The sequence below is a fragment of the Ovis canadensis genome, chromosome 15, assembly GCF_042477335.2.
Source record: "Ovis canadensis isolate MfBH-ARS-UI-01 breed Bighorn chromosome 15, ARS-UI_OviCan_v2, whole genome shotgun sequence".
NCBI lineage: Eukaryota > Metazoa > Chordata > Mammalia > Artiodactyla > Bovidae > Ovis > Ovis canadensis.
Genome location: NC_091259.1, coordinates 89,443,408 through 89,467,330, shown reverse-complemented (window position 1 = coordinate 89,467,330; position 23,923 = coordinate 89,443,408). Strand labels below are relative to the sequence as shown.

Here is a 23,923-nt window from a genome sequence, read left to right as displayed (position 1 = left end):
ATGTTACCTCCTTTAACCAGTTCATGCTGTGGGTTATTCACATGTATTTGTTTTTTCTATTGAAGTTAGTGCATGTGTGTGTCTTCTGTTCTTAAGAGTTACTTCAACTCTTTCGGTTTGTCCATGGGATCACAAGGAGTCGGACAGGACTGAGCGACTTTCGTTCTCCAACGCAGGATGCATTGCAAAAACGGAGGAAAGCTGGCAGAGGCAGAACATTTCTTTAAGAAGGTAAATTTAGAAAGCTTCCCTGGGCTCAGGTCAGACTTTCCCCCAGGGCACGAGTGAAGGAAACTCACATTCCTCCTGGTGGCGGTCAGGGGATGAATTACTAAGCAGTGGTATGAGTGTGATGGGCTCACCTCCACTCCTTAGCATTCAGGACAACACATGACCCACCCGAGGGGCAGCAGCTTGCTGAGCTCTGGCTGATTATTGCCTCGTGGGCAGAAGGTCAGCTTTGGCCAGATCTGAGATTTCAAGAGAGCTGTGAATGAGATTCTGCATCAAAAGGACCTATTTTAAAGTGTTAGCATCTGAACCAACTGTTTCCAGAAACACTACACGGACCTCAGTCCACAGACTTGAGAGCCTTGGAGGACGGGCTTCCTTCCTCTCCACCACCTGCTCCTTTGTTGCTAAGCACCTTCTTGCATATTTCTGCTTGGTGTGTTAGTTGCTGATGGTGTGGCTCTGCAGGAAGCGAAGGAAAACCCAGAAGAATAGGACAGCTTGTTGACCTCAAGGAGCTCGCGGTGTGGTAGTACAATAGGATAAGGGCAACAACTTTAATAAGACTGCAACAGATGTGGAATAATAATAATAATAATCTTGCTAGTTACACGGATGGAGGCACCTTGTTGGCGTTCAGTAGTTGGAATCTCTTCTTCCAATGCCAGCAGTGCAGGTTCGATCCCTGGTTAGGGAGCTAAGATGTCACGTGCCTCTGGGCCAAAAAAAAAAAAAAAACCCCAAAACATAAAACAGGAGCAATATTGTAAGAAATTAATAAAAACCCTTTAAAAGCGGTCCACATCCAAAAAAGAAAAAAAAAAAACTTGAAAAATAAAATGAAGAAATTGGAGGGTATCGTGCTTAGTAAAATAAGTCAGAAGAGACAGACAAATGCTGTGTGTAATCATTTATATGCGGAAGCTAAACGTAAAACAAAGGGAGCAGATATAACGAAACAGAGACGGATCCCAGATACAGAGGACAAACTGGCGGGCACCCATGGGGATGAGGAAAGGGGGAGGGCGGGGCAGGGAGTTGGAGGGACAAACTCCGGGGTGCAAAATACAGGAGCTGCAGGGACGTGCGGCGCAGCAGGGGGAATGTGGCCATTCTCTTGTGACAGCTTTAAATGGAATACAATCTACAGAAACTCTGGACCACTGTGTGGTACGCCTGAAACCATGGAAGTATTGTAAGTCAACTATGCCACAATAAAATATGTTTTCCCTTGAAATAAATGCAGACATAAAACCATTTAACAGATGGAAAATGCACCCCCTCTTAAACTACAATTGCTGTTTGAAGAGGAGAAAACATATAGGAGAAACTGCAGGGTCTCTGCAAATCCTCTTCTTTTCTTCTCTTTAAGCTGGGTATCCTGGTAGCTGTTGAAACAGCAAAGGGATAGGACCTACCTTGAGTTAGTGACACGCAAGGGCCAGCTTCAAGGGCACAGCAAAGAGGAAGGCCCTGGGGTTCCACTCGCAGACCCAGGAAGGGAGCTGATGTGGGAAACAGGAGCCTCTGAGTCAGACGCACCCCTATGCAGGTGGCGCAGCTGTGCCTAAGAGATGGCACTTGGTCCCCCACTTGATTGCTCTGCAACCTCAAATGCCAGAACGCCTGCTACACACCGAAAGTCCTCGTGTGATTCTTGACTTTTAATGCTAGAGAATAGAGGAGAGGGGCTGTGCTAGACAAAGTGAAGTGAGTCAGGAAGAGAAAGGTAAATACCGTATAGTGATGCCTACATATGGAGTCAGCAACACGGTACTGGCGAGCCTATTCGCAGGGCAAGAACAGAGACAGACTGAGATACCAGGCTTGTGGACGCAGTGGAGGAAGGCTGTGGGGCAAAGGGAGAGAGGCGCGCTGGCATTTGTGCACGGCCCGTGCAAAGTGGGCAGCTGGTGGAGGAAGCCGCTGTTCAGCACAGAGAGCTCAGCTCTGAGCCCTGTGATGACTGGAGGGGAGGAATGGAGGCGCAGAGGGAGGCTCAAGAGGCAGGGAATATGTGGCTACATACAGAGATTCGAGTTGTTGTACAGCAGAAACCAGTACATGGTTCTAAAGCAATTATCCTCCAATTAAAATAAATAAATAAAACCCGAACTTGAAGGGGGCGGGGGAGGCAGAGAGACTGAGTTTCCCTGGGGTGACTTTGACACAGAGACAATGGTAGGATGGTGACAATAATGCATAATCTGAGCCCACTCTGGACCAGGATGAGGATCGTATGTCTGGCAAACTCAGTCCCCAGTTAGCAACTGCAGTGTTGAAGGGATCAGGACCTCTTGGCAACCACTGGACAGTCTGTGCTCTATCTGAAGAGCTAACAAGCTATTTCTTGAGGACCAGATGTTTGGTATTTTAAATTATTGCCGCGTTCATTCTTTAGGTGTTTCTAAGGTGGATGACACTTTACCAAGTGAGGAAGATGAAAACCACTGAAGAAAATATAGGAAAGAAATCACTGCTACTTGAGCTGGGAAGAGGTTTTTCCATGGGACACCAAAAGCACCATTCATAAAAGAACAAATTAATAAGTTGACTTTGAAGGAAACCAGAATGCTAACCCCAAAAGTGAAAAACACACAGTTTATTCAAACATGAAGTGCACATCTTTCAGGAGAAGTCTAAACCAAAAGTAGCTCAAAATGGTACCCTGGAATTCCGGCTTATGTAGTGTCTTCAGCAAGAATAACAAATTTGTAGAGAAATGATAGGGTGAAGGAAGAGTTAGGCTTCCAAGGAGGGCAAAATATGAGAAGTTAAATGTACGGGAGGAAAATTATGGGGCAAAGTTTGTTTGCAGATTCCTCTGGGCTGATAAGAATCTGGCTTAGAAAAAAATAGAATTTAGATTCTGCCTTTAAGCAGAAAAAAAGGAGCTTTTCTGTTTGCTGGGACTTCCCTATAGCTCAGATGGTAGAGAATCTGCCTGAGTGCAGGAGATCTGGGTTCGATACGGGGGTCAGAAAGATCCTCTGGAGAAGGAAATGGCAACCCACTCCAATACTCTTGCCTGGAGAATCCCATAGACGGAGGAGCTTGGTGTGCTACAATCCATGGGGTCACAAAGAGTTGGACACGACTCAGTGACTAACACACACAATTTCTGTTTGCTGCTTCTTCAGTTCAGTCCAGTCGCTCAGTGGTGTCCAACTCTTTGCCACCCCATGGACTGCAGCATGCCAGACCTCCCTGTCCATCACCAACTCCTGGAGTTTACCCAAACTCATGTCCATTGAGTCAGTGATGCCATCTAAACATCTCATCCTCTATCGTCCCCTTCTCCTCCTGCCTTCAATCTTTCCCAGCATCAGGGTCTTTTCAAATGAGTCAGTAATTGAATTTAAATCAAAATAATTATGTCAAGGAGCCTATTTGGGATAAGATTTTGGTTTCCTTCAAAGTCAACTTATTAATTTGTTCTTTTATGAATGGTGCTGTTGGTATCCCATGGAAAAATCTTTTCCCAGCTCAAGTAGCAGTGATTTCTTTCCTGTATTTTCTTCAGTGGTTTTCATCTTCCTCACTTGGTAAAGCGTCATCCACCTTAGAAGCACCTTAAGAATGACCACAGCAATGATTTAAATAAAGAGTGAAAAAGTCTTCGCATCTTCCTTACCTGCTACTCTGCCTACCCTCAGGCCTCATGCAGTAAACAATCTGCCCGGAATTCAGGAGACCCAGGTTCGACCCCTGGGCCAGGAAGATCCCCAGGAGAAGGTCATGGCAGCCCACCCCAGTGCTTTTAGCTGAAGAAGCTCATGGGGATGTGCATGGGATCACAAACAGGTGGAAATAGCTGAGTACCTAACACACACACACTCACTTCCCTACTCTGGACTCTCCAAGCCATGAAGCACAGCAAAGATTCCTCACAATCTAGTCTGATTTTTGAGCTTCCCAACATTTTTCTGACTTGTTTGCCTATAACTTAATGATTGCCTATAACCTCAGATATGCAGATGACACCACCCTTATGGCAGAAAGCGAAAGAGGAACTGAGGAACCTCTTGATGAAAGTGAAAGAGGAGAGTGAAAAAGTGGGCTTAAAGCTCAACATTCAGAAAACTAAGGTCATGGCATCCAGTCCCATCACTTCATGGCAAATAGATGGGGGAACTGTGGAAACAGTGACAGACTTTATTTTCTTGGGTTCCAAACTTACTGCAGATGGTGACTGCAGATGGTGATGCTTGCTGCTTGGAAGAAAAGCTATGACCAACCTAGATAGCATATTAAAAAGCAGAGAGATTACTTTGCCAACAAAGGTCCATCTAGTCAAGGCTATGGTTTTTCCAGTGGTCATATATGGATGTGAGAGTTGGACCATAAAGAAGCTGAGCACCAAAGAATTGATGCTTTTGAACTGTGGTGTTGGAGAAGAGTCTTGAGAGTCCCTTGGACTGCAAGGAGATCCAACCAGTCCATCCTAAAGGAGCTCAGTCCTGGGTGTACATTGGAAGGACTGATGCTGAAGCTGAAGCTCCAATACTTTGGCCAGCTGGTGCTAAGAACCAACTCATTGGAAAAGACCCTGATGCTGGGAAAGATTGAAGGCAGGAGGAGAAGGGGACAACAGAGGATGAGATGGTTAGATGGCATCACTGACTTAAAGGACATGAGTCTGAGTAAACTCTGGAAGATAGTGATGGACAGGGAGGCCTGGCATGCTGCAGTCCATGGGGTCACAAAAGAGTCAGACACAACTGAGCAATTTTCAGTGCCGAAATATTCTTTTTACAACAAACACACAGCCTTCTTTTTTGCTCCTCTAAGCTGTTTAGAAAACAACATCATAGCTTTACAATTAAATTTAAAATTAGTCTTCACTGTCAGATTTTCAGGAACTCCTTGAGATAACCAGAAAGCTATCTGATTTACAACAGTCCATCTCTATGGAGTCAGTGCAGTACAAGTCAGTCAGTATAAGATGAGTCAGACCAAGCCTAAAGCTTCAGGTGATGAGATTGTGGCTGAGATAAAGAGTGGGTGTGGAAGCTGGGGCTCAGAATTGACCAGGTTCACCCTTGTGACTGCTCAGCTGTTATCCATTTCTTTATACTTTAAAATAACATGGTTTTTTAATATAAATAAAAAATAAATCTTATAAAATTTGAAAAAGTGAGCTAAGAAGAAATAGAAGTGCAGAAAAATTAGAACCAAGATGGAGTTTAGTAACAAGAATGCTGTAGACAGGGCCAAATTTGGCTCAAAGCTCTCTAAAGGTCAAAATAAGGAGAGAGACCTCTTTGTTCTGTGGGACTTAGCATGAGATCGAAAGCACCCGGTGTCCCAGAGAAGCCTGTTTCAGGAGGAGGCGCTGTGTGATGTCCAAGAGCTCCTCCGGGTGGCACGTGGTCCCTCAGTCCCTGTTCCATTCTCGGCTGGGATGGAGTTTCAGCAGCCCCTCCACCCTGCTCCTCAGAGTTCTGAATGGAACCTGGAGACTCGGGGGCCCCGGCCAGCACCTCCCCTTTCCCCATGTGTTTTATTTTTTGTCTATCTGCCTTGAATATCTTGAGTCAATGAAAATTGAGTTATATTGATCATTGTATTTATTCAAGCACTTATACTGGGCAAAATAAGGCTTAAAACTCATTCCTTTGTGACATAATATACGTAAGTATCCCGGAAGGGCAAGGAACCTAAAAGGATTTGACGGTTGAGTCTCATCACCTGGGGCTTCCCAAGATCTCTTCTGGTTTTCTTTCATCCAGCAAACTTGTAGAGCAACCACTGCGTGTTCTGTCTGACATTGAGCTCTGGAAGCAAGTCCAGTGAGCACAGCACCTTCCCTTCCCCGATTCAGGGAGCTCCTGATCAGGTTGGATGAAGAACTCATGCCAAGGGTCAGGCTTACAATTACATGCTAAAGAGGTTAGGAGGAGTAAGAGACAGATTCTTCCTGGGAAATGGAAGGAGTGTGTGGCTTCCCTGGTGGCTCAGACGGTAAGGAATCGCCCTGCAATGCGGGAGACCTGGGTTCAATCCCTGGTCGGGTAGATCCCCTGGAGAAGGAACTGGCAACCCACTCCAGTGTTCTTGCCTGGAGAATCCCACGGACAGAGGAGCCTGGAGGACCATGGGGTGGAAAGAGTCGGGCACGACTGAGCGACTCCCTGATGAGACGGTGATGTGGGGTGGGGGAGAGAGGGCAACCAGAAATGCATTCTCCTGCGGCCTCAGGGAGGTGACCTTTGACCCTAGTCCTTTTCTTCCTTTATTCGCTTTTGGCTGTGCTGGGTCTCCGTTGCCGCCCACGGGCATTCTCGAGTTGCTGAGCAGGGGCTGCTGACCAGCTGCAGCGCACAGGCTTCTCATCCTGGCGGCTGCTCTTGTTGCAGAGCCTGAGCTCTTGGGCCCTGAACCCAGTCTGGATTGATGAGCAGGATTCCATCCGTCATCACATGCCATGGAAGTCAGCGTGTGCAGCAGAGAGAGTGTGCGACACGGCAGAGGCTCAGGGTGACAGAGCCGCCTGTGCCTGCTGATACTGCTGCTGCTGCTGCTAAGTCGCTTCAGTTGTGTCCGACTCTGTGCGACCCCATAGACGGCAGCCCACCAGGCTCCGCCCTCCCTGGGATTCTCCAGGCAAGGACGCTGGAGTGGGTTGCCATTTTCTTCTCCAATGCATGAAAGTGAAAAGTGAAAGTGAAGTTGCTCAGTCGTGCCCGACTCTTGGCAACCCCATGGACGGCGGCCTATCAGGCTCCTCCCTCCATGGGATTTTCCAGGCAAGAGTACCGGAGTGGGGTGCCATTGCCTTCTCTGGCCGACTGATACAGTCACCTCCAAAAGCGGAGTGAGGATTTCCCAGCTGGCCCGGGGGTTGGGCGTCCACCTGCCCACGCAGGGGACACAGGCTCGCTCCCTGGGGCAGGACGATGCCACAGGCCGTGGGGCAGCTGGACCTGCGCACCACGACTGAAGCCGGAGGGCCTGGAGCTAGCCCCCAGAACGTCGTCCCTGCGAGCCCGCCTCCACGAGCGTCACTCCGGCGAGACGCCCCCGCACCGCCGCTAGAGTAGGCCCGCTCACCGTAACTAGGGACAGCCCAAGCCCAGCAAAGACCCAGTGCAGCCAAAAACAAATCAACAAATAACTTAAAAAACTATAGAGTGATGCGTCTTTCAATCAAGAGGCTCTAGGTAATTATTATTTGGCCTTCCCTGGTGGCTCAGATGGTAAAGCATCCGTCTGCAATGCAGGAGACTCAGGTTCGATCCCTGGGTCAGGAAGATCCTCGGGAGAAGGGAATGGCAGCCCACTCCAGTATTCTGGCCTGGAGAATTCCATGGACAGTGGAGGCTGTTGGGCTACAGTCCATGGGGTCACAAAGAGCTGGACAAGCCTGAGCGACTAACCCTTTCACTTTCGTGTAGTTATTTATAGAGCTTCGTTTTGGTCTCCACAAGGGTCCAGATTTGGCTGATCCCTCACATAGTCAGTCTTAAAGGGTGGTCGATTTGCCCCCTTCCTATTTATTCCACACCAGATCCTTTTATTACACCCCAACCCCCGCCCTGCTTGGAGAGAGCTCAGGTTTTGAAGCCTTGAGGATGGTTGCAGGAAATGAATTGAGACCATCAGAAATGGGCATTCACCTTCTGTTGAAAGGATCTTCCCAGGCCAGTAGAACAGAACTAACCCAAAAACATGCCAAGTTGATCCAAGAGTCCAGTCCCATGCCAGAATTCCTATGAGCGCGCCCCACCCCCCACCAGCTAGAGTTTGTGGCCCTCATACGCTCTCCCATATTTCGTTGGAAGCTCTGTAACATTTTACTGCAGGTGATCTATGTTTTGTCAGTGTCTTATCCACTCAACTGAGCCCCAAACATACACCTCTGTGTCCTGAGGCCTCATGATGAGACAGCTCGCTGGGAGCTGCTGGATGAGAGGCCCATACCAGGGGACTTCCACGCATTTCTCATTTAATTCTCGGAACAACGTATGACATCAGTCTATGATCATCCCCATTTACCAGCTGATATTAGTTCTCAGAGGGGTGAGACCGTTTTCTCATAGTCACGGAGCTAGGAAGTAGCTGTGCTGGGACTCAAACCCAGTTTGTCTGATTTGATTCTGGAATGCCACTCTTAAAGCAGTGGCAAGTCAGACCCCATAATGCTGGTGTCAACAGTTCCAGATTGAGAAAGGCCAGGCTATTTAATTTTGGCCACCTGATGTGAAGAACCAACTCACTAGAAAAGACCCTGAAGCTGGGAAAGGGAGGAGAAGGGGACGACAGAAGATGAGAAGGTTGGATGGCATCACCGACTCAATGGACGTGAGTTTGAGTAAGCTTCAGGAGTTGGTGATGGACAGGGAGGCCTGGCATGCTGGAGTCCATGGGGTTGCAAAGAGTCAGACACAACTGAGAGGCTGAAAAACAACAAACCATTTCAAGGGACTGCATCCATTAGCTGATTTAATCTTCTCAAGTAACCTGAGAATTTAACATGCTATCTACATTTAACAGAAGACCAAACTGAGGTATAGGGAATTTCCAGAGGTGCATATCAGCCCCAGACCAAGCCAGTGGATTTATTGTGGTCCTCAGCAAATAATTAAATGAAATAATCTCTCCAAAGGGCACATTCTAAATACTCAGAAGGCATGAGCCTTTTTTTTTTTCTTTTCTTTAATTTTCAGACCATGCCATGAGGCATGTGGGATCTTAGATTCCCAACAAGGGATTGACCCCATGCCTCCTGCTTTAGTGGCATAGAGTCTTAACCTCTGGGCAGCCTGCAATGTCCCACAATTATTGTTTTTAATATTTGAGTCATGTAACTTTGGGCAGGTCAACATCTGAACCTCAGTTTCCTCACTCATATCATGAGAACTACTTACCTACTTAAGGTTTGTGAAGACAAAGTAAGATGCTATCATAAAGGTAACATTCATGTAAAGAAAGCCTCTATAAATGGTAATGACCACAAGTCTGGAAAAAGATCAGGAGAGCCACCGGTCAGTCAGTTCTTAGCTGACAGCCTATTCCAATATGCATGTATAGGAGCAGGGGAAGTAGCTCAAACATCCCGGAATCACTTGGATTTCTATTGTCTGCTCTCTCGGGACTCGAGACTTTGTGCCAATACCACCCCATCAGGACCCTGGAATAGTCCACTGTGTAGCTAGAGTTGGTGAAACGGCAAGAAGTAAGACGACTCACCTAGGTCACTCAGACCATGGAAATACAGGTCTTGTCCGCCCTAGGGGGGCAACACTTGCTGCTACCTAGGGCCTCTCCAAGTGCCTTCAGACTTGGCTCTAAAATTCCCACATGAGGGAACCATCTGGACTTGGTCCTGCAGGTCCGAGGGTTTAATGGGACACTCTTGAGTTTGTCCTTGTGACAACTGCAGACCCACCCACACTCTGGGCTTAAATCGCGATGCGCCTTTTGCTGCAAGCCCATCACGAATGGGACACTGGCCCCAGGAGACTTTGGTGTACCGGAGAGAAACAGAATATGCAAACGGAGACGTCTTCCACCGTGGGTGAGGACTCTCAGCTCTCCCAAGCTGAGTTTCTCAGAACAGAGGAGGAGATGGAAGAGTTCTCCCACGGTGATCATAGCTTGTATCATAGTTTACAGTGGGGTCCCATGCGTGTGTGCGTGTATACATACCTGCCATTTCAGGGTGAGTCAAAATGGGTGGATCTGGGCAATTTTATGTGATTGACTTATTTCACAAAATATAACATTATATAAACATTGTAGCTGTTTCATGCAATATACTGTTTTCTGTCTTTTAAAAAATTGCTTTTAAAATGTGGTTGAAAAAACAACCTAATTCATTCCATCATCCACAAGTAGGTCAGCCCCTATTTGGAAAACAAAAATAACAGACCTAACTTAAAATGAGTCCAAGAGGGAACTTTTGGGGTTCAAGGCAATGATTCTGGGGAAATGAATGGACAAAATGAATTTTATAACAATTACAAAAAAAAAAAAAATCTAACACAAAGCTATGCCATATATCCTAGGGTCAATACTGATTCTACCTTCTCTGTCGCTTCCCCTCCTACCCCATCCCAGCCCCCACCAAAGAATACCAGGAACACACCTGCATTTGAGCAAAGCTGGGTTTATTGGCTTTTTGCAACAAAGAAAGTGCCCAACATAAGAATATGGCAAGAAGAATGGCGGGGAGGGCGTGGGGTTGCTCTCGAGAAGCCTTTAGGGAAAGAGATTGTTCCAGGAATTGAGCTTGAATTAGGTGATTTGGGGCAGACTTGAGAAAGCACCGTTCAGTCCCTGTACCTTGAGAAAGGGGGCCCATTCTGCGAGGAGGTATCAGACATCTGGTTACCCAGTCCGTGGGGGACACAGAGTGGACTGAAGCCCTGACCAGGGGCGAAGGGTGCTGCCGCTTGGGCCAAGTCTAGACGGAATTGTTGGCATTCTCTGAGCAGCCAGACGGAGTGGGGCTCTCAGCGGTTTCTGCAGTCCCATAGACTGTCTGCTCCTCTGCCAGGATGCCCTCCGGCAATCTCCTGTAACCCCGCTTCTGGTAGCGCCTGAAGCCCCAAGTTACCCCCAGAGCCAGAGCAATCACGCCCAAGACGGCCCCCAGGCAGGTGGCCGCGATGGTCCCAGCACTGGGCCGGGAACCCCCCTTATCCAGGAGCTGGGCTGCCACGGATGGGTCGTGGATATCGGTCTGCCGCCAGAGGCTGGAGCCCTGCAGCTTCACCCAGGCCCGCTGCCCGCTGGCGTCCACCAGGACCGAGGCCCTGAGGCCGCTGCTGTTGCCCAGCAGGCTGGGGCGGGCCACAAAGGGCGGCAACCGGACCATGAGCTGCTGCGGGTTCAAGAGGAACCCAGCCCGGAGGCAGTATTGGACCTGGCAGCCGCTGCTGAGGTAAGCTGGGTGTTGGCTGTAGCCTTCGGGGCAGGTCATGGGGTAATCCGTGGTGACGTTCAGGTGGAAGACTTCCTTCAGGGATTCGGGGTCCTGGCCCCTCGCCCGGGCCGCCAAGGGGTTGCCCACCTGGCAGCTGAAGAAACCCCCGAAAGGGACCGCGTGGGCCGCGCCCAGCTCCCAGTCACTGCTGACGCACACCTTTAGGTCACCCAGGAGGGTCAGCGGGAAGAAGGACGAGGGGCAGGCCTGGGCGCCGGTGCGGGCGTTGGGGCGGCCGGGGCTGTAGAGGCCTCCGAAGAGCAGGCCGGCCGCGGCTGTCGGGGCGGCCCCCGAGGGCGCGCACCAGGACGCGTTGACGCGCACGACGCGCTGCACCTCGCGGAAGCCGCACATCCGGTGGCAGCAAGTGAAGATCAGCCAGCACCTCTCGCAGCGCGGCCAGCACTGGTAGCTCCTCTCGCTCCACACCTTGACCTCGCTGCTCAGCAGGCTGGCCGTGTAGTTGGCGGGGCAGGAGGTCCGGCCGGTGAGCGGGTTCAGGATGGTGTAGGGCGCGCACAGGCGGCCACCCTCGGGGCCCGTGATCGCCTCGCACTCCTGGAAGACGCCCCCGAAGCTGAAGTTGGCGTGCTGGCCGTCAGTGCACGAGCCATCGTCCACGTTGGCCAGCGGGTCGAAGTTGGGGGCCCCGCGCTTCACGCATCCGGGGTGCATGTTGACTGCGTAGTAGCGGCCGATGGCGCGGCTCACGGCCGCCTCCACGCGCCGCACGGCGGGCGCCGGGAGCTCGGGCAGCGCCTCGGGCTGCAGCAGCGCGGGCAGCGGCAGGCCCGAGCGGTCGATGGCCACCAGCCGGTTGGCGACGCCTTCCTGCCACTTCTGCAGGGTGAGGCCCTCGTAGAAGGGCGGGCCCCCACGGCTGTGTATCTTGGAGGCCACCGTGCCCTGCTGGTACGCCTGCACCAACTGTCTCTGCTTGTCCCAGGACACCACGTCGCCCACCCCGATCTTCCGAGCGAACAAGGCGGAGGCGGCGAAGGTGACGTTGAGCCTGTTCCTGTCCTCGTGGCCCACAAGCTCCCGACTCACCTGGTCCTCCTGCACCAGGGTGGCCCCCACCTCCACCTCGGTGAGGACGTGCGTGCCGTATGTGAACACGAGCATCTCCGCCAGGTACTCCGCCTCGAGGGTCTGGTTGTTCTCCAGGTGGTCGCTGAGGGTCAGCAGGCGCTGCCGGAAGTCGGGGTGGAAGTCAGGGGTCCCCCGGACCCTCACGGAGTAGATGCTGTGGCGCCGCTGCACGCGGGTGGTGATCGTCTGGTACTGCAGGCTGTACCTCCGGACGTTCTGGCATTCCACGGAGAACTTGCCGTTGAGGAAGGAGAGGAAGGAGAACTCGGCATTGACCGAGGCTGCCCAGGTGTCGGTGTAGTTGACCCAGCTGTCCATCAGGTCGGCGCGGGTCTGCACCAGGCTCTCGCGCCGCGGCACCGCCAGCATGCCGTCGGGGATGAGGTACTCGCCGTCCTCGGTGGTCAGACACTGCGAGTAGGCGCGCCCGAGCACCAGCCCCAGCTCCATGTTGCGCAGGTTGTCCCAGCCCGCCCCAGGCAGCGCCCCCAGCACCGACACGTTCAGCTGCTGCTTGCAGCCTTGGAAGCCCCAAGGCCCCTCGTCCGCCCTGCCGCCCAGCCCGACCCAGAGCAGAACCAGCAGGGGTGCCAGGCCCAGGCCCAGGGCCGGGGGCGAGCTTCGCCGGCACAGCTTGCCGCCCCTCATCTCCTCCAGGATCCCGAGGTCGCTGAGGGCGGCCGTCCCCGGCCTGGAGCTGAAATAGGCTCAGCCTCAAAGCCCGGAGGGACTCAGCCCCACTCGGGCCCCTCCCCAAGCCGGCGGCCCCTCCCAGGCGCCTCTCCCGGAAGTCCTCCCAACAGAGGAGCGAAGCGGTCTCTTATCGGAAGCACGGAGGCGCGCGTGAAGCTGATTCCAGGCTTGAGGTCAGGGCGGGGTAGATTAGACCAGGGAATCGCCTGAAGACCCACCAACAACAGTCCAGGACCCAAGAACTTTTCTCCTCCCCTTGTATCTGCGAGGAGCTCTCTAGGGCCCCCCTCCCTGAGATCCGGAGCTGCTCTAAATACACTAGGCTAGGGCTTTGCTGCTGCTGCTGCTGCTGCTGCTGCTGCTGCTGCTGCTGCTGCTGCTGCTAAGTCGCTTCAATCGTGTCCGACTCTGTGCGACCCCATAGACAGCAGCCCACCAGGCTCCCCCATCCCTGGGATTCTCCAGGCAAGAATACTGGAGTGGGTTGCCATTTCCTTCTCCAGTGCATGAAAGTGAAACGTGAAAGTGAGGTCACTCAGTCGTGTCCGACTCTTCTTGACCCCATGGACTCCATTTTAAACTCTCACCAGTCTCTCTCTATTTCTCCTTTCTAACCTCAGTGTAGCTCAAACGGTAAAGAATCTGCCTGCAATGCAGGAGAAAGTGTTCAATCCCTGGGTTGGGAAGTTACTCTGGAGATAGGAATGGCAATCCACTGCAGTATTCTTACCTGGAGAATTCCATGGCTGGAGAATTCCATGGACAGAGAAACCTGGCAGGCTCCAGTCTGACTAACACACGTGATAGTCTCTTTTTACACATTAGAAAATCAGCCCCAGAGAAGTACCCCAAATCGCAGGTTCACACTGGAGCCGGCATTGAGTCCAGGCTCATCTGCTGCCAAAGCACAGATCTTGGTTTAGGGCTTCTTCTTCCTATACACTGTCAGGATCTTCTTTTTCAGAGAGGAAATGTGCGTGTTGAGTCGCTCAGTCCTGTCCAACTCTGTGACCCCACAAACTGTAGCCCACCACGCTCCTCTGTCCATGGGATTTCTCAGCCAAGAACACTGGAGTGGGTTGCCTTTCCCTTCTCCAGGAGATCTTCCCAACCAAGGGATCGAACCCTTGTCTCCTGCATTGCAGGCAGGTTCTTTACCATCTGAGCCATCAGGGAGGAGCTTGTTCTTTATTTCAAAACAATGTTTATCAATTTTCAGTATCAGAACAGCTACACTATTGTTTTCTTTCTCCAAATTGATCCCTACAGAGACCACACCAAAGGAGAGAATGTTTTAAGCCAATTAAGCTGCAGCATACTCACCTAGCAGACCTCACTGAAACCTCATCCAAAAGAGGGGATTGGGTAGGGAAAGAAACTTTAAAAGATCAGCACACTGCCAGCCCACAGATTATAGAGCGCTCTCAGCCAGAGGGGTCACTGGTGTGCCCAACCCCAAAGAAGCAAAGTACCACAATAGTGTAAAATTTAAAAACAGGTTTGTACATAAGCTCTTCGTGCTTTCTCCAGCAGTAACCAATACAAAGCACAATGAGATGGCCCTTTTAGACAGCACCTTCAGACCCAAAAAAGGGTGATGAAATGAGTTTCCTATGGCTAAATCAGTGGCAAAACATACTTTACTTTCTTTCAAGGAGGCAGGCGAGCAAACGTGTTTGCCTCAACATAAGGACCACATCATCCATTCTGTGAGCCCAGGTTGGGAACACGGTAGAGCTGGGACAAGGATTTGGTCTCAGAGGTTTCACCATCTTAAATTTGTTGGGTCACTTCTGATGAAAAAAGAGAAAAAAAAAGTTTCAAAGAAACCGTAAAGCTGAAAACTGGAACAGACTTTTTTGGCTGTCTCCTCCTGCAATCATCTTTGTGGGTTGGGGGTACTTTTTCCAGAGCAATGAGGTTTCCCCAAATGGAGACTTTCTCTGGGCTGTGAGGCTCTCAGTAAGGCAGGCCCATACCTTTTCCCCTCCCCTGTGGAGAAGGTCTTTGAAAAGACCCTGATGCTGGGAAAGATTGAAGACAGGAGGAGAAGGGGACAACAGAGGATGAGATGGTTGGATGGCATGACCGACTCAATGGATGTGAGTTTGAGTAAGCTCTGGGAGTTGGTGATGGACAGGGAGGCCTGGCGTGCTGCAGTCCATGGGATCACAAAGAGTCGGATATGTCTGAGCGACTGAACTAAACTGGTGGAGAAGGCAATATGCATTAAGCCGAAACGTTACCTTCCAAAAGTGAGAAAGGGGTTAGACTGTTGCTTCAGAACCATGGAATTGTCTGGAACATTTTTACAAATGGTTGTTACATCAACAATACGAAAAGGTAATTACAAAATGTGTACATCACAGCAGGCTTTTAAAGACACTTCAAACCGTGCTCACATTCCCTTAAACTTTGTCCCCAAAGGTGTTCTGCCTCTGGCCCAGCTGGGGCTCGGGAAAGGCAGAGATAGTTTGGCAAAAGGGACACGGGGGTGGGGATGGGAGAGGTGTCGAAAGGAGAGATGCAGACTTCCAGTTAAATAACTATCAGCCCTCAGTTTCCAAGTGAGCTTCAGGCAGGGAGTTCTCAGCAGAGTCGGGGGTCGAGGGAGGAGCCGCTAGCGGCAGGGGGTGACCGGGCGCTCTATATTTCCTTCAAGTCAAGCAGCGTCTGCTCCAGCATCCCTTGCTTACAGAGGTGCTGCTCTTGGTTACATTTCACTTTCTCTTCCAAATCGTCCATTGTCTTTTCCAGCCCAGCTACCAATCTCTCAGCAAACTCAACCCCTGTCTGCCTCCTTGAGTTTATAGGTAGGAATCTTTGTCTCTTCCTCATATTTGTCTCCTTTTCGAGAGTACTTCTCTTCAGCAGCTCTCAGGCACTTCAGGTTCAGCTCCATCAGTCTGATTCGCTCATCCATCTCTCGACAATGGCACTCTGCCAGCTCAGCTCGCTCCTCTGTGCGTGCCAGGTCTCCCCCAATAATCCCCAGCTTCAGATCAGTTCAGTTGCTCAGTCGTGTCCGACTCCTTTTGACCTCATGGACTGCAGCAAGCCAGGCCTCCCTGTCCATCACCAACTCCTGGAGTTTACTCAAACCCACGTCCATTGCATCGGTGATGCCATCCGACCATCTCATCCTCTGTTGTCGCCTTCTCCTCCCACCTTCAATCTCTCCCAGCATCAGGGTCTTTTCCAAGGAATCAGTTCTTTGCATCCCAAGCTTACGAGCCACTTCTTCCTACTTCCTGTCTGCCTCTTCTACAATGTGCTTAGCCTCTTTGAATTGGATTTCCCAGAGTCCCAGTTTTTTCTTCATCTTCTAAGGCTCGGTTTTCATACCCTCATACCTCTCTCGGTCTCCTCCCCAGCTCTGTCGGCTTCCTCCAGCTCTTGCAGGGCAGGGGCCAGGCACTCTTGAGTTCAGTCCAGCTCCTCTTAAACCAGCTGGATCTTAGGCTCAAGGAAGCCACCTCAGCCTCCCCTGCCCCGGGCCCGCCTCTCTCCCTGAACCTCCCTCTGGAGGTGTTCAGCGCTCTCGCCTGCATCACCAGCCCGCTGCTGTGGAAGCTGGACCTCCTGCTTCACTGCCTCAGTGGTGCTGATCCTGGCCGCGGGCCCACCCAGCTCCCACTCGGCTCTGCAGCTGCCTCTCGGGGTCGTCTTGGTTTTTGTCTCTCCTAGGACTTTCGGTCCTAAGAAGGCTCTTGGAGAGGGCATAAGGAGTCACCTGACCCAGTGATGTCCCTACCAGTTACACCTGTTGGCAGTGATGTGTTGGGAGCAGAGGTTTATTCACCCTACCTTGTGCGGGAGACGCAAGACTCTCCCTTCCCTGAGGACTGGAGACCGGCCTCACCTTCCCCGGGTCTGAGTCGGAGCCCAGACTCTGCCGTGTCATCAGCTGGGCGCTCCCACTAGCATGGTTTCCCCTGATTCTGCTTGCCTCGTCTGCCCCACGATGAAAGCAATACAAAGCTGTTCAGGCTCCAGCCACTGATGAATGATGCCTAGCACGTTTCCTGGCACGAAATAGGGTGTCCACTCAGTGGAATGGGTTCCGGGGCTGGCTCAAGGTCTGTGTTTTCACCGAGTCCATGTGAATCCAAAGCCCAGCGCCCCTTCTACCCCCGTGGGCTCCCCTCCCATCTCTTTGTGTGCTTACGTTTGCATTTCTTCGATCCAGAAGTGTCACCGGTTTATCATGAGATAATTTGGGAGGATGGTTTGCTAGGGAGAAGGCTGTTCTCAAAGCAAGCAGTAAAGCTCTCCTCCAGCTCTGAGTGCATCTTCCTGTGACACGGACAAGTCCTCATGCTGCTTTTCCCCATTCTAGACTTGTGACTTAGGAACAAGCACCTCATGTCATAAATTCAAAAGAAGCTGGGTATTTACCACGTTGGGTGATGGCTCTTACATTTGATAGCAGTGGATATAAGAAAAGATAGACCTGCTTCGGTGGAATGGTAGCTAAGCATTTGCCAGTGGGGATCGGATGCCAGCAGGAGGAAAGCAAGGAAAACTGTGAGGATATTTTCTTACCAGCCTGGGCAGCATTGGCTAAGACTCGGGAGTTAAAAGGGTCAACAGGTGCCCAGCACTTCCATCCCCCAATTGTCCCAAGGCAACACAAGGAAGACACAGGCAGGATGGTCTTGAGTCAGATGCCATTGCCCTGTGGGACCTTGGACCAAAAGTGTGACTTTCTGTAAAACAGGAACCAATAGGACTTTTCTAGCTACTCACTTCTAAGTAAAAGTGAAAGTCGCTCAGTTGTAATCTGACTCTTTGTGACCCCATGGACTGTACAGTCCCTGGAATTTTCCAGGCCAGAATACTGGAGTGGGTAGCCTTTCCCTTCTCCAGGGGATCATCCCAACCCAGGGATCAACCCCAGGTCACCCACATTGCAGGAGGATTCTTTACCATCTGAGCTACCAGAATGGTAGCTACCAGAGCCCAAGAATACTGGAGTGGGTAGCCTATCCCTTCTCCAGCAGATCTTCCTGACCCCGGACTCTAACCCGGGTATCCTGCATTGCATGTGGATTCTTTACCAATTGAGCTATCAGGGAAAGCCCATTCACTTTTAAAAAATCACAAGAAATGATCTTATGGAAAATGAAAAGAGTCAAGAGATTAGATAAATGAAAAAGCCTCCTTCGCCCAGTTCTACTTTCCATAAATAGGCACTGTTATCAGCTGGGTGTGTGTCCTTTCAGCCACATGCACCCAGGCACAGAGACATCTTTGCACGTCTGGTGCTGGGCCATATGTTGATTTTACTGCGGAGAAAGGGGTTCCCAGGGAAAACGGGGCCACACAGAGATAGACTTGGAAGGAAACCAATCTAAGTCCCCAGGTCCTGATTCACAGGCTGAATTCACTCCCCACCCTACCTCACAGCTCTGGGCCGTGGGGATTCCAGCTTAGAGCCTGGGAGGACTCACAAGTGAGTACTGCTTCGGAGAAGCTGTCCGAATCCCTAACACCCTGCACGTGGCAGGGGAAGCCAGAACTCACTGGCTGCAAGCAGGCCTCCTGAGGTTACTGGCTGAATATTGGCCCCTGCCTAGAGGGGTCTTCTGGTCAAACCCAAGTTCCAGTGTGCGATGCTGCGACCCTAAGAATCTGAGGTTTTCCTTTTTGTTTGTTTAGTATTTCTTCATGGCTCCACTGAGTCTTTGCTGCCTGGTGCGGACTTTCTCTGGCTGCAGTGAGCCGGCGCTGCTCTTCGCTGCAATGGCCTGGCTGCTCTTGTCAGAAACCACAGGCTGGAGGTTCTCTGGCTTCAGTGGCTGCTGTGCGCAGGCTCAGTAGCTGTGGCACATGAAGCTTGTGGGACCATCGGATCAGGGCTCAAACCTGTGTCCCCGTATTGCCCGGAGGATGCTCACCCACTGAGCCAGCACGGAAGTCCCGAGTCTGGAGCTCAAAAAAGTTGTTGCAAGTTGCCAGGCCAGGAGAGCGGGCAATTCACGCTGAAAAGAACTGCACTCCCCCCGAGTTTTCTGGGGGAGCATTTAAAAGGCTAAATTTGGGGCAAGGACCTCAGAGTGCATGAGTTTCTTCTGATGGGTTGATGGTGGGGTAATAGGAATCTCAGGAATCTCCGCCTTCTGGTTCCAACCAGCCTGGATCTGCATGCCTCCAACCTTGTGGTCCGCAAGTGTTCATCATCCTCCAGCAGGGCAGAGTTGGGGGGAGGAGGAGAGTAACTGAGAGATGTGAATCAGACTGTTATCTACAGCCCTTCAGGAGCTCAGAGTCCTGTGATTCTCTGCCTAATAACTGCTTGAGCCTTCTCTTTGGAACTTGGGGAAGGCCTAAAAGATTAAAAAAAATTTTTTTTTAATTTTTAAAATCTTTCTAAAATGTGAAATTCTTTATTTATTTTGCTTTTGGCTGTGCTGGGTCTTCACTGCTGCCTGCGGGCTTCTAGTTGTGGGGAGCGGGGACTGCCCTAGTGGCAGGGCTTGGGCTTCTCATTGCGGTGCCTTCTCCCATTGCAGAGCTCAGGTGCTAGGGTGCGTGGGTTTCGGCAGTAGCGGCACACAGGCTCGGTTGCCTCGTGGTGTGTGGGGTCTTCCTGGACCAGGGACCAAAGCTGTGTCACCTGGAGTTGCAGTGCATTCCTGACCACTGGACCACTAAGAAAGTCCTTTCTTTCTTATTTATTTTTTTAAAATAAGAAACTGGGGACAGGTAGGAAGTTTTATACCCAAGAGAGCTCCTCAGGGTCCTGTTTAATTTCAGTCTCATTTCACTCACTACGAGTCTCTAGGTGCTTAGTTGAGAACGGAATAGAATGAATGAGGATGAATGCGAAGTGATCTTAAATGGCGCCATTAAGGAGGAAATTCCTTTCAGTAGAACCACAGTATTATTAACTGCAGCATTACATATGTATATATTTTTTAAATAAGGACAAACACAAAGTAATCCTGTTGCTTGAAAAATACCCTGCTGCTTGTCAAAGAGAAGGAGGCAGTAAAGATAAAGAAGTGGTCAGGGGAGCTGAAGTTCAGCAGAGCAGGGTTTGGGGCAGAGCACGGCGCTTAGTCCCCGGTGGCTCAGATGGTAAAGATCCTGCCTGTGGTGCAGGAGACCCAAGTTCAATCCCTGGGTCAAGAAGACCTCCTGGAGAAGGAAATGAAAATCCACTCCTTGCCTGGAGAATTCTATGGACAGGGGAGCCTGGTGGGCTACAGTCCATGGGGTTGAAAAGAGTTGGACACGACTAAGTGACCACCAGTTCCCACTCATTAGCCTGTGAAATTGCCCAGCCCGTAAAGCTAATCACACCATATTTCTAGGGCTTCTCTGTGGCTCAAATGGTAAAGAACCTGCTCAATCCCTGGGTTGGGAAGATTCTGTGAAGAAGGGAACGGCAACCCACTCCAGTCTTCTGGCCTGGAGAATCCCATGGACAGAGGAGCCTGGGGCGGGCTACAGTCCCTGGGATGGCAAAGAGTCAGACACAACCGAGCGACTAACACCTTCACACTTTCACTTTCATGACATTTAGTGGCTCTGTGATCGTGGGCAAGTGACTTTATCTCTTTGAACTTCTTTTCTGAAGCCTCCGTGAATGTGAGGGGGAGGAGAGGAACACAGTGATTTAAGCAAGATTATACCAGCCAAGGGTCAGATACGCCGAGGGGTCTGGGGGACTTTTAGTTCGGTCTGTTTATAGTTCAGTACCAAGGGTGTGCGTGCTCATCTGCTCAGCTGTGGCCTGCAGCCCACCAGGCTCCTCTGTCCATGGGATTCTCCAGGCAAGAAGACTGGAGTGGATTGCCATTTCCTCCTCCAGGGGATCTTCCCGACCCAGGGCTGGAACCCTGCATTAGCAGGTAGATTCTTTATCGCTCAGTCACCTGAGAAGCCCCAGTATCAGGGGCAAACCAGATTTCAGGATTTCGACATCCTGAATTTGAGCTGATGGGGATTCTGAGTTATCTAAGCAACTCCTGTCTCCTCTGGGAGCACCTCCACCCCCAGCCTGCCATCCACACCTAACAGTCACCTGCCCAAGGGCCTTGCAGGATCAAAGACCAGCTCCCCCTCCTCCCCTCCATCCCCAGGCCCCTTGGAATCACTGCCTCTTGAATTCTCCCTTCCTTTCCTGTGATAAATTTCCCCAAGGATTCTTCCTGGGTTTGCCTCACCTGGCAATGGATATATGTATGCTCTGCAGCTTAGCTTGGAAAGCTCAGATGGTAAAGTGTCTGCCTGCAACGTGGGAGACCTGGGTTCTATCCCTGGGTCAGGAAGGTCCCCTGGAGAAAGAAATGGCAACCCATTCCAGTATTCCTGCCTGGAAAATCCCATGGATGGAGGAGCCTGGTAGGCTACACAGTCCATGGGGTCGCAAAGAGTTGGACACGACTGAGCAACTTCACTGGTCACTGGTAGCTTGGAGAAGACCTAGAATCATCAAAGACATGAGGAAATTGGCAGGGGACATAAAATCTAGGAAAACCCTGACCACATCCCTGATTTAACCTGTATTTATACCATCATTTTATATATATATATATATTATTTGTTTGTTTGGGCTGAACCTCGTAGCTGGTAAAACTTCCCCAACCAGGGATGGAACTGTGGTCCCCTGCAGTGGAAGCTTGGAGTCTTCACCACTGGGACCAGCCCTACCCAGAATCATTATATCTCAAGCTACAGTGGTTCACAGGATTCCAAAGTGGCTCAGTGGTTAAGAGTCCACCTGCCAGCGTAAGAGATGCCAGAGACTCAGGTTCAATCCCTGGGTCAGGAAGATCTCCTGGAGGAGGAAATGGCAACCCACTGCAGTGTTCTTGCTGGGAAAAGCTCATGGACAGAGGAGCTCTGTGGACTACAGTCCATGGGGTCGCAAAGAGTTGGCACAGCTGAGCATGCACACACAGTGGTTTGTAGCTCAGTAGAAGAGGAAAAATAATTTCCCTCCACCTTTCAGAGCTTGACTGTGACCCTCTGTAATAAAAGATGGACCGACAAGAGAAAGACACATTTAAAACATGTCTACTTCAAGTATGTGTGACAGAGAGCTAGGGGGAAATGAATAGCTTAAAGAGGTTGGCTTTAGAATTTAGGCTTAAATGTCCTCTTAATGGGAAAAGAGGAGGGCCACGTGGAGACTCCTTAGGGCAAGGGTCTGCAGCCTCTGGGACCAAAACCTGCTGATCTGAGGCGAAGCTGAGGCAGTAACAATAGAGACAAAATGCACGCAAACGCCACATGCTTGGGTCATCGCGAAACTACCCCCCGTGCTCCCTGGACCATGGAAACATTGCCTTCCGCAACACCAGTCCTGGGTGCCAAACAGTTTGGGGACAGCTGTCTTCAGGAACAGCAAGGGATTTTTAGGAAAGGTGAGTGGGCCCTTAGGAGGCAGGTGGGAGCTGTGGTTGTGATGAAGTTCATCTGGGTCTGTCTGGTGTTCACCTGTGTTGAGTCCATCTTCCCTGGATGATGAACTCCTCAGGAGGGGGTTTATGATGATAAAGTTCCTTTGGGATTATCTGTCTTCAGGCAGATAAGAAAAGCTCAAAAGGAATCTTCCAGCATTTGGTATTTTTCAAATGCCTTTAGCTCAAAATAAGCAAAACGCCAAAGTCCCTTGTTTGTGCGGACCTGCTCTGCTACCCACCAGCTTATAGCCTTGATTCCAAGCCTGTGAAAAATAGAGGTTTTTGGGTTCCACCGAACAGGAGATTTTGAAGATGAGTTCTGAGAATCTGTATGTTGACCATGTTCTCAGACCCATACTACCTACGCTCCGCAGAGCTTACTCTTTATTGTAACCCACCACTCCATCCTCTCATTAGCATAACTTACTGTTCCAGGAGGTTCTTCCCTAGACAAGTGGCCTAGTTATTCACTGAAATTTTCCAAAATATTCCTCAGCTCCTCAAGGATAGCATCACCAGTTTGTGCCCTAAGGTTATGTAATTTCTCTGCCTTCCCTTGCTTCTGCTGCCAGCCTTAGACTGTTGCGTTCTGATCTCTGCTCAATCTGCATCAAGACGACCCCCACCTCCATCGCAGGACTTCCCTAGTGCTCCAGCGGCTAAGACTCTGTGCTTCCAATGCAGAGACCCCGGGTTCCATGCCTGGTCAGGAAACTAGACCCCCCATGTCACAGCCAAGAGTTGGCATGCTACAACTAACTGGCTAGGTCACATAAGGCCAGGAGTAGACAAACGAATAAATTTTTAAAAGGACCTTCCCCACTCTCCCGGTGAGGGACACGCCTTAAACCAAACTTCCCATTTTCAATCAATTCTAACCTTGCCCTTCCTCCTCTGAGAGGCTGCCAAATCTCTGTGGAGTTGGAGTTCTCCTTGTCTCATCAAGGGGTTGTTTTGATAATATTTGGGGAACTGGCATTCCCTGGTCTCCAGGAGATTCCAGGGCGCAGTTTGATCAGAGAACTACTGGACAAAGTCTCGTCCAAACTGCTGAGCCTAAGGTACAAGGTCCCCCGGAGTTTGACTGTTGCCCCACTTATTACACAAACCCACTGCCCACTGACTCTTTACGAAGCCGTGCACCGTCCCTCATTCTTTTGTGTCTTAGGTACTCTGTGTTTTTCTCCATGCTTCTCTCTGCTCATCCTTCTGTGTCTCAGTGTCTTTTCCACACCTATTCTTGGAACCAGTCTCCAGTGGTCCTTAATTAGCCCCCTCTCCCAGGATTGGTGCGCCCTGTGAGGTCCCAACCCACAGTGAACCCGGACTGGCACTGCGGCTTGCTGTGACTGATTCAGCGTGGTAGGCATTCAGCTGGGCCATCACCGGGCCTAAATGTAAGACCTAGAGACAAGGAAGCATGCCGTGCCCAGAGCCCTGAGCCACCCAGCTCGCCGCCCGTGGAGGCCACGCAGGGCAGGCCAGCCCGGGGAGCTGTGTGCACAGCTGCAGGGTTGCTCTGCCAGCATCCCGGCTTCGCTCAGCCTTTGCGTCATCTCTG

At 50.8% G+C, this 23,923-nt stretch overlaps 1 protein-coding gene and 1 pseudogene across 1 annotated transcript; both read right to left on the bottom strand.

Annotated features, from left to right (window-relative positions):
• Positions 1 to 10,639: 10,639 nt before the first annotated feature.
• Positions 10,640 to 12,901, bottom strand: LOC138420264 (macrophage-expressed gene 1 protein-like). The gene has a single exon (XM_069553368.1). The coding sequence runs from the start codon at positions 12,899 to 12,901 to the stop codon at positions 10,640 to 10,642; it is 2,262 nt and encodes a 753-aa protein (XP_069409469.1).
• A 2,691-nt stretch (positions 12,902 to 15,592) lies between these two features.
• LOC138420425 (tropomyosin alpha-3 chain pseudogene) lies at positions 15,593 to 16,293 on the bottom strand (annotated as a pseudogene).
• Positions 16,294 to 23,923: the final 7,630 nt, after the last annotated feature.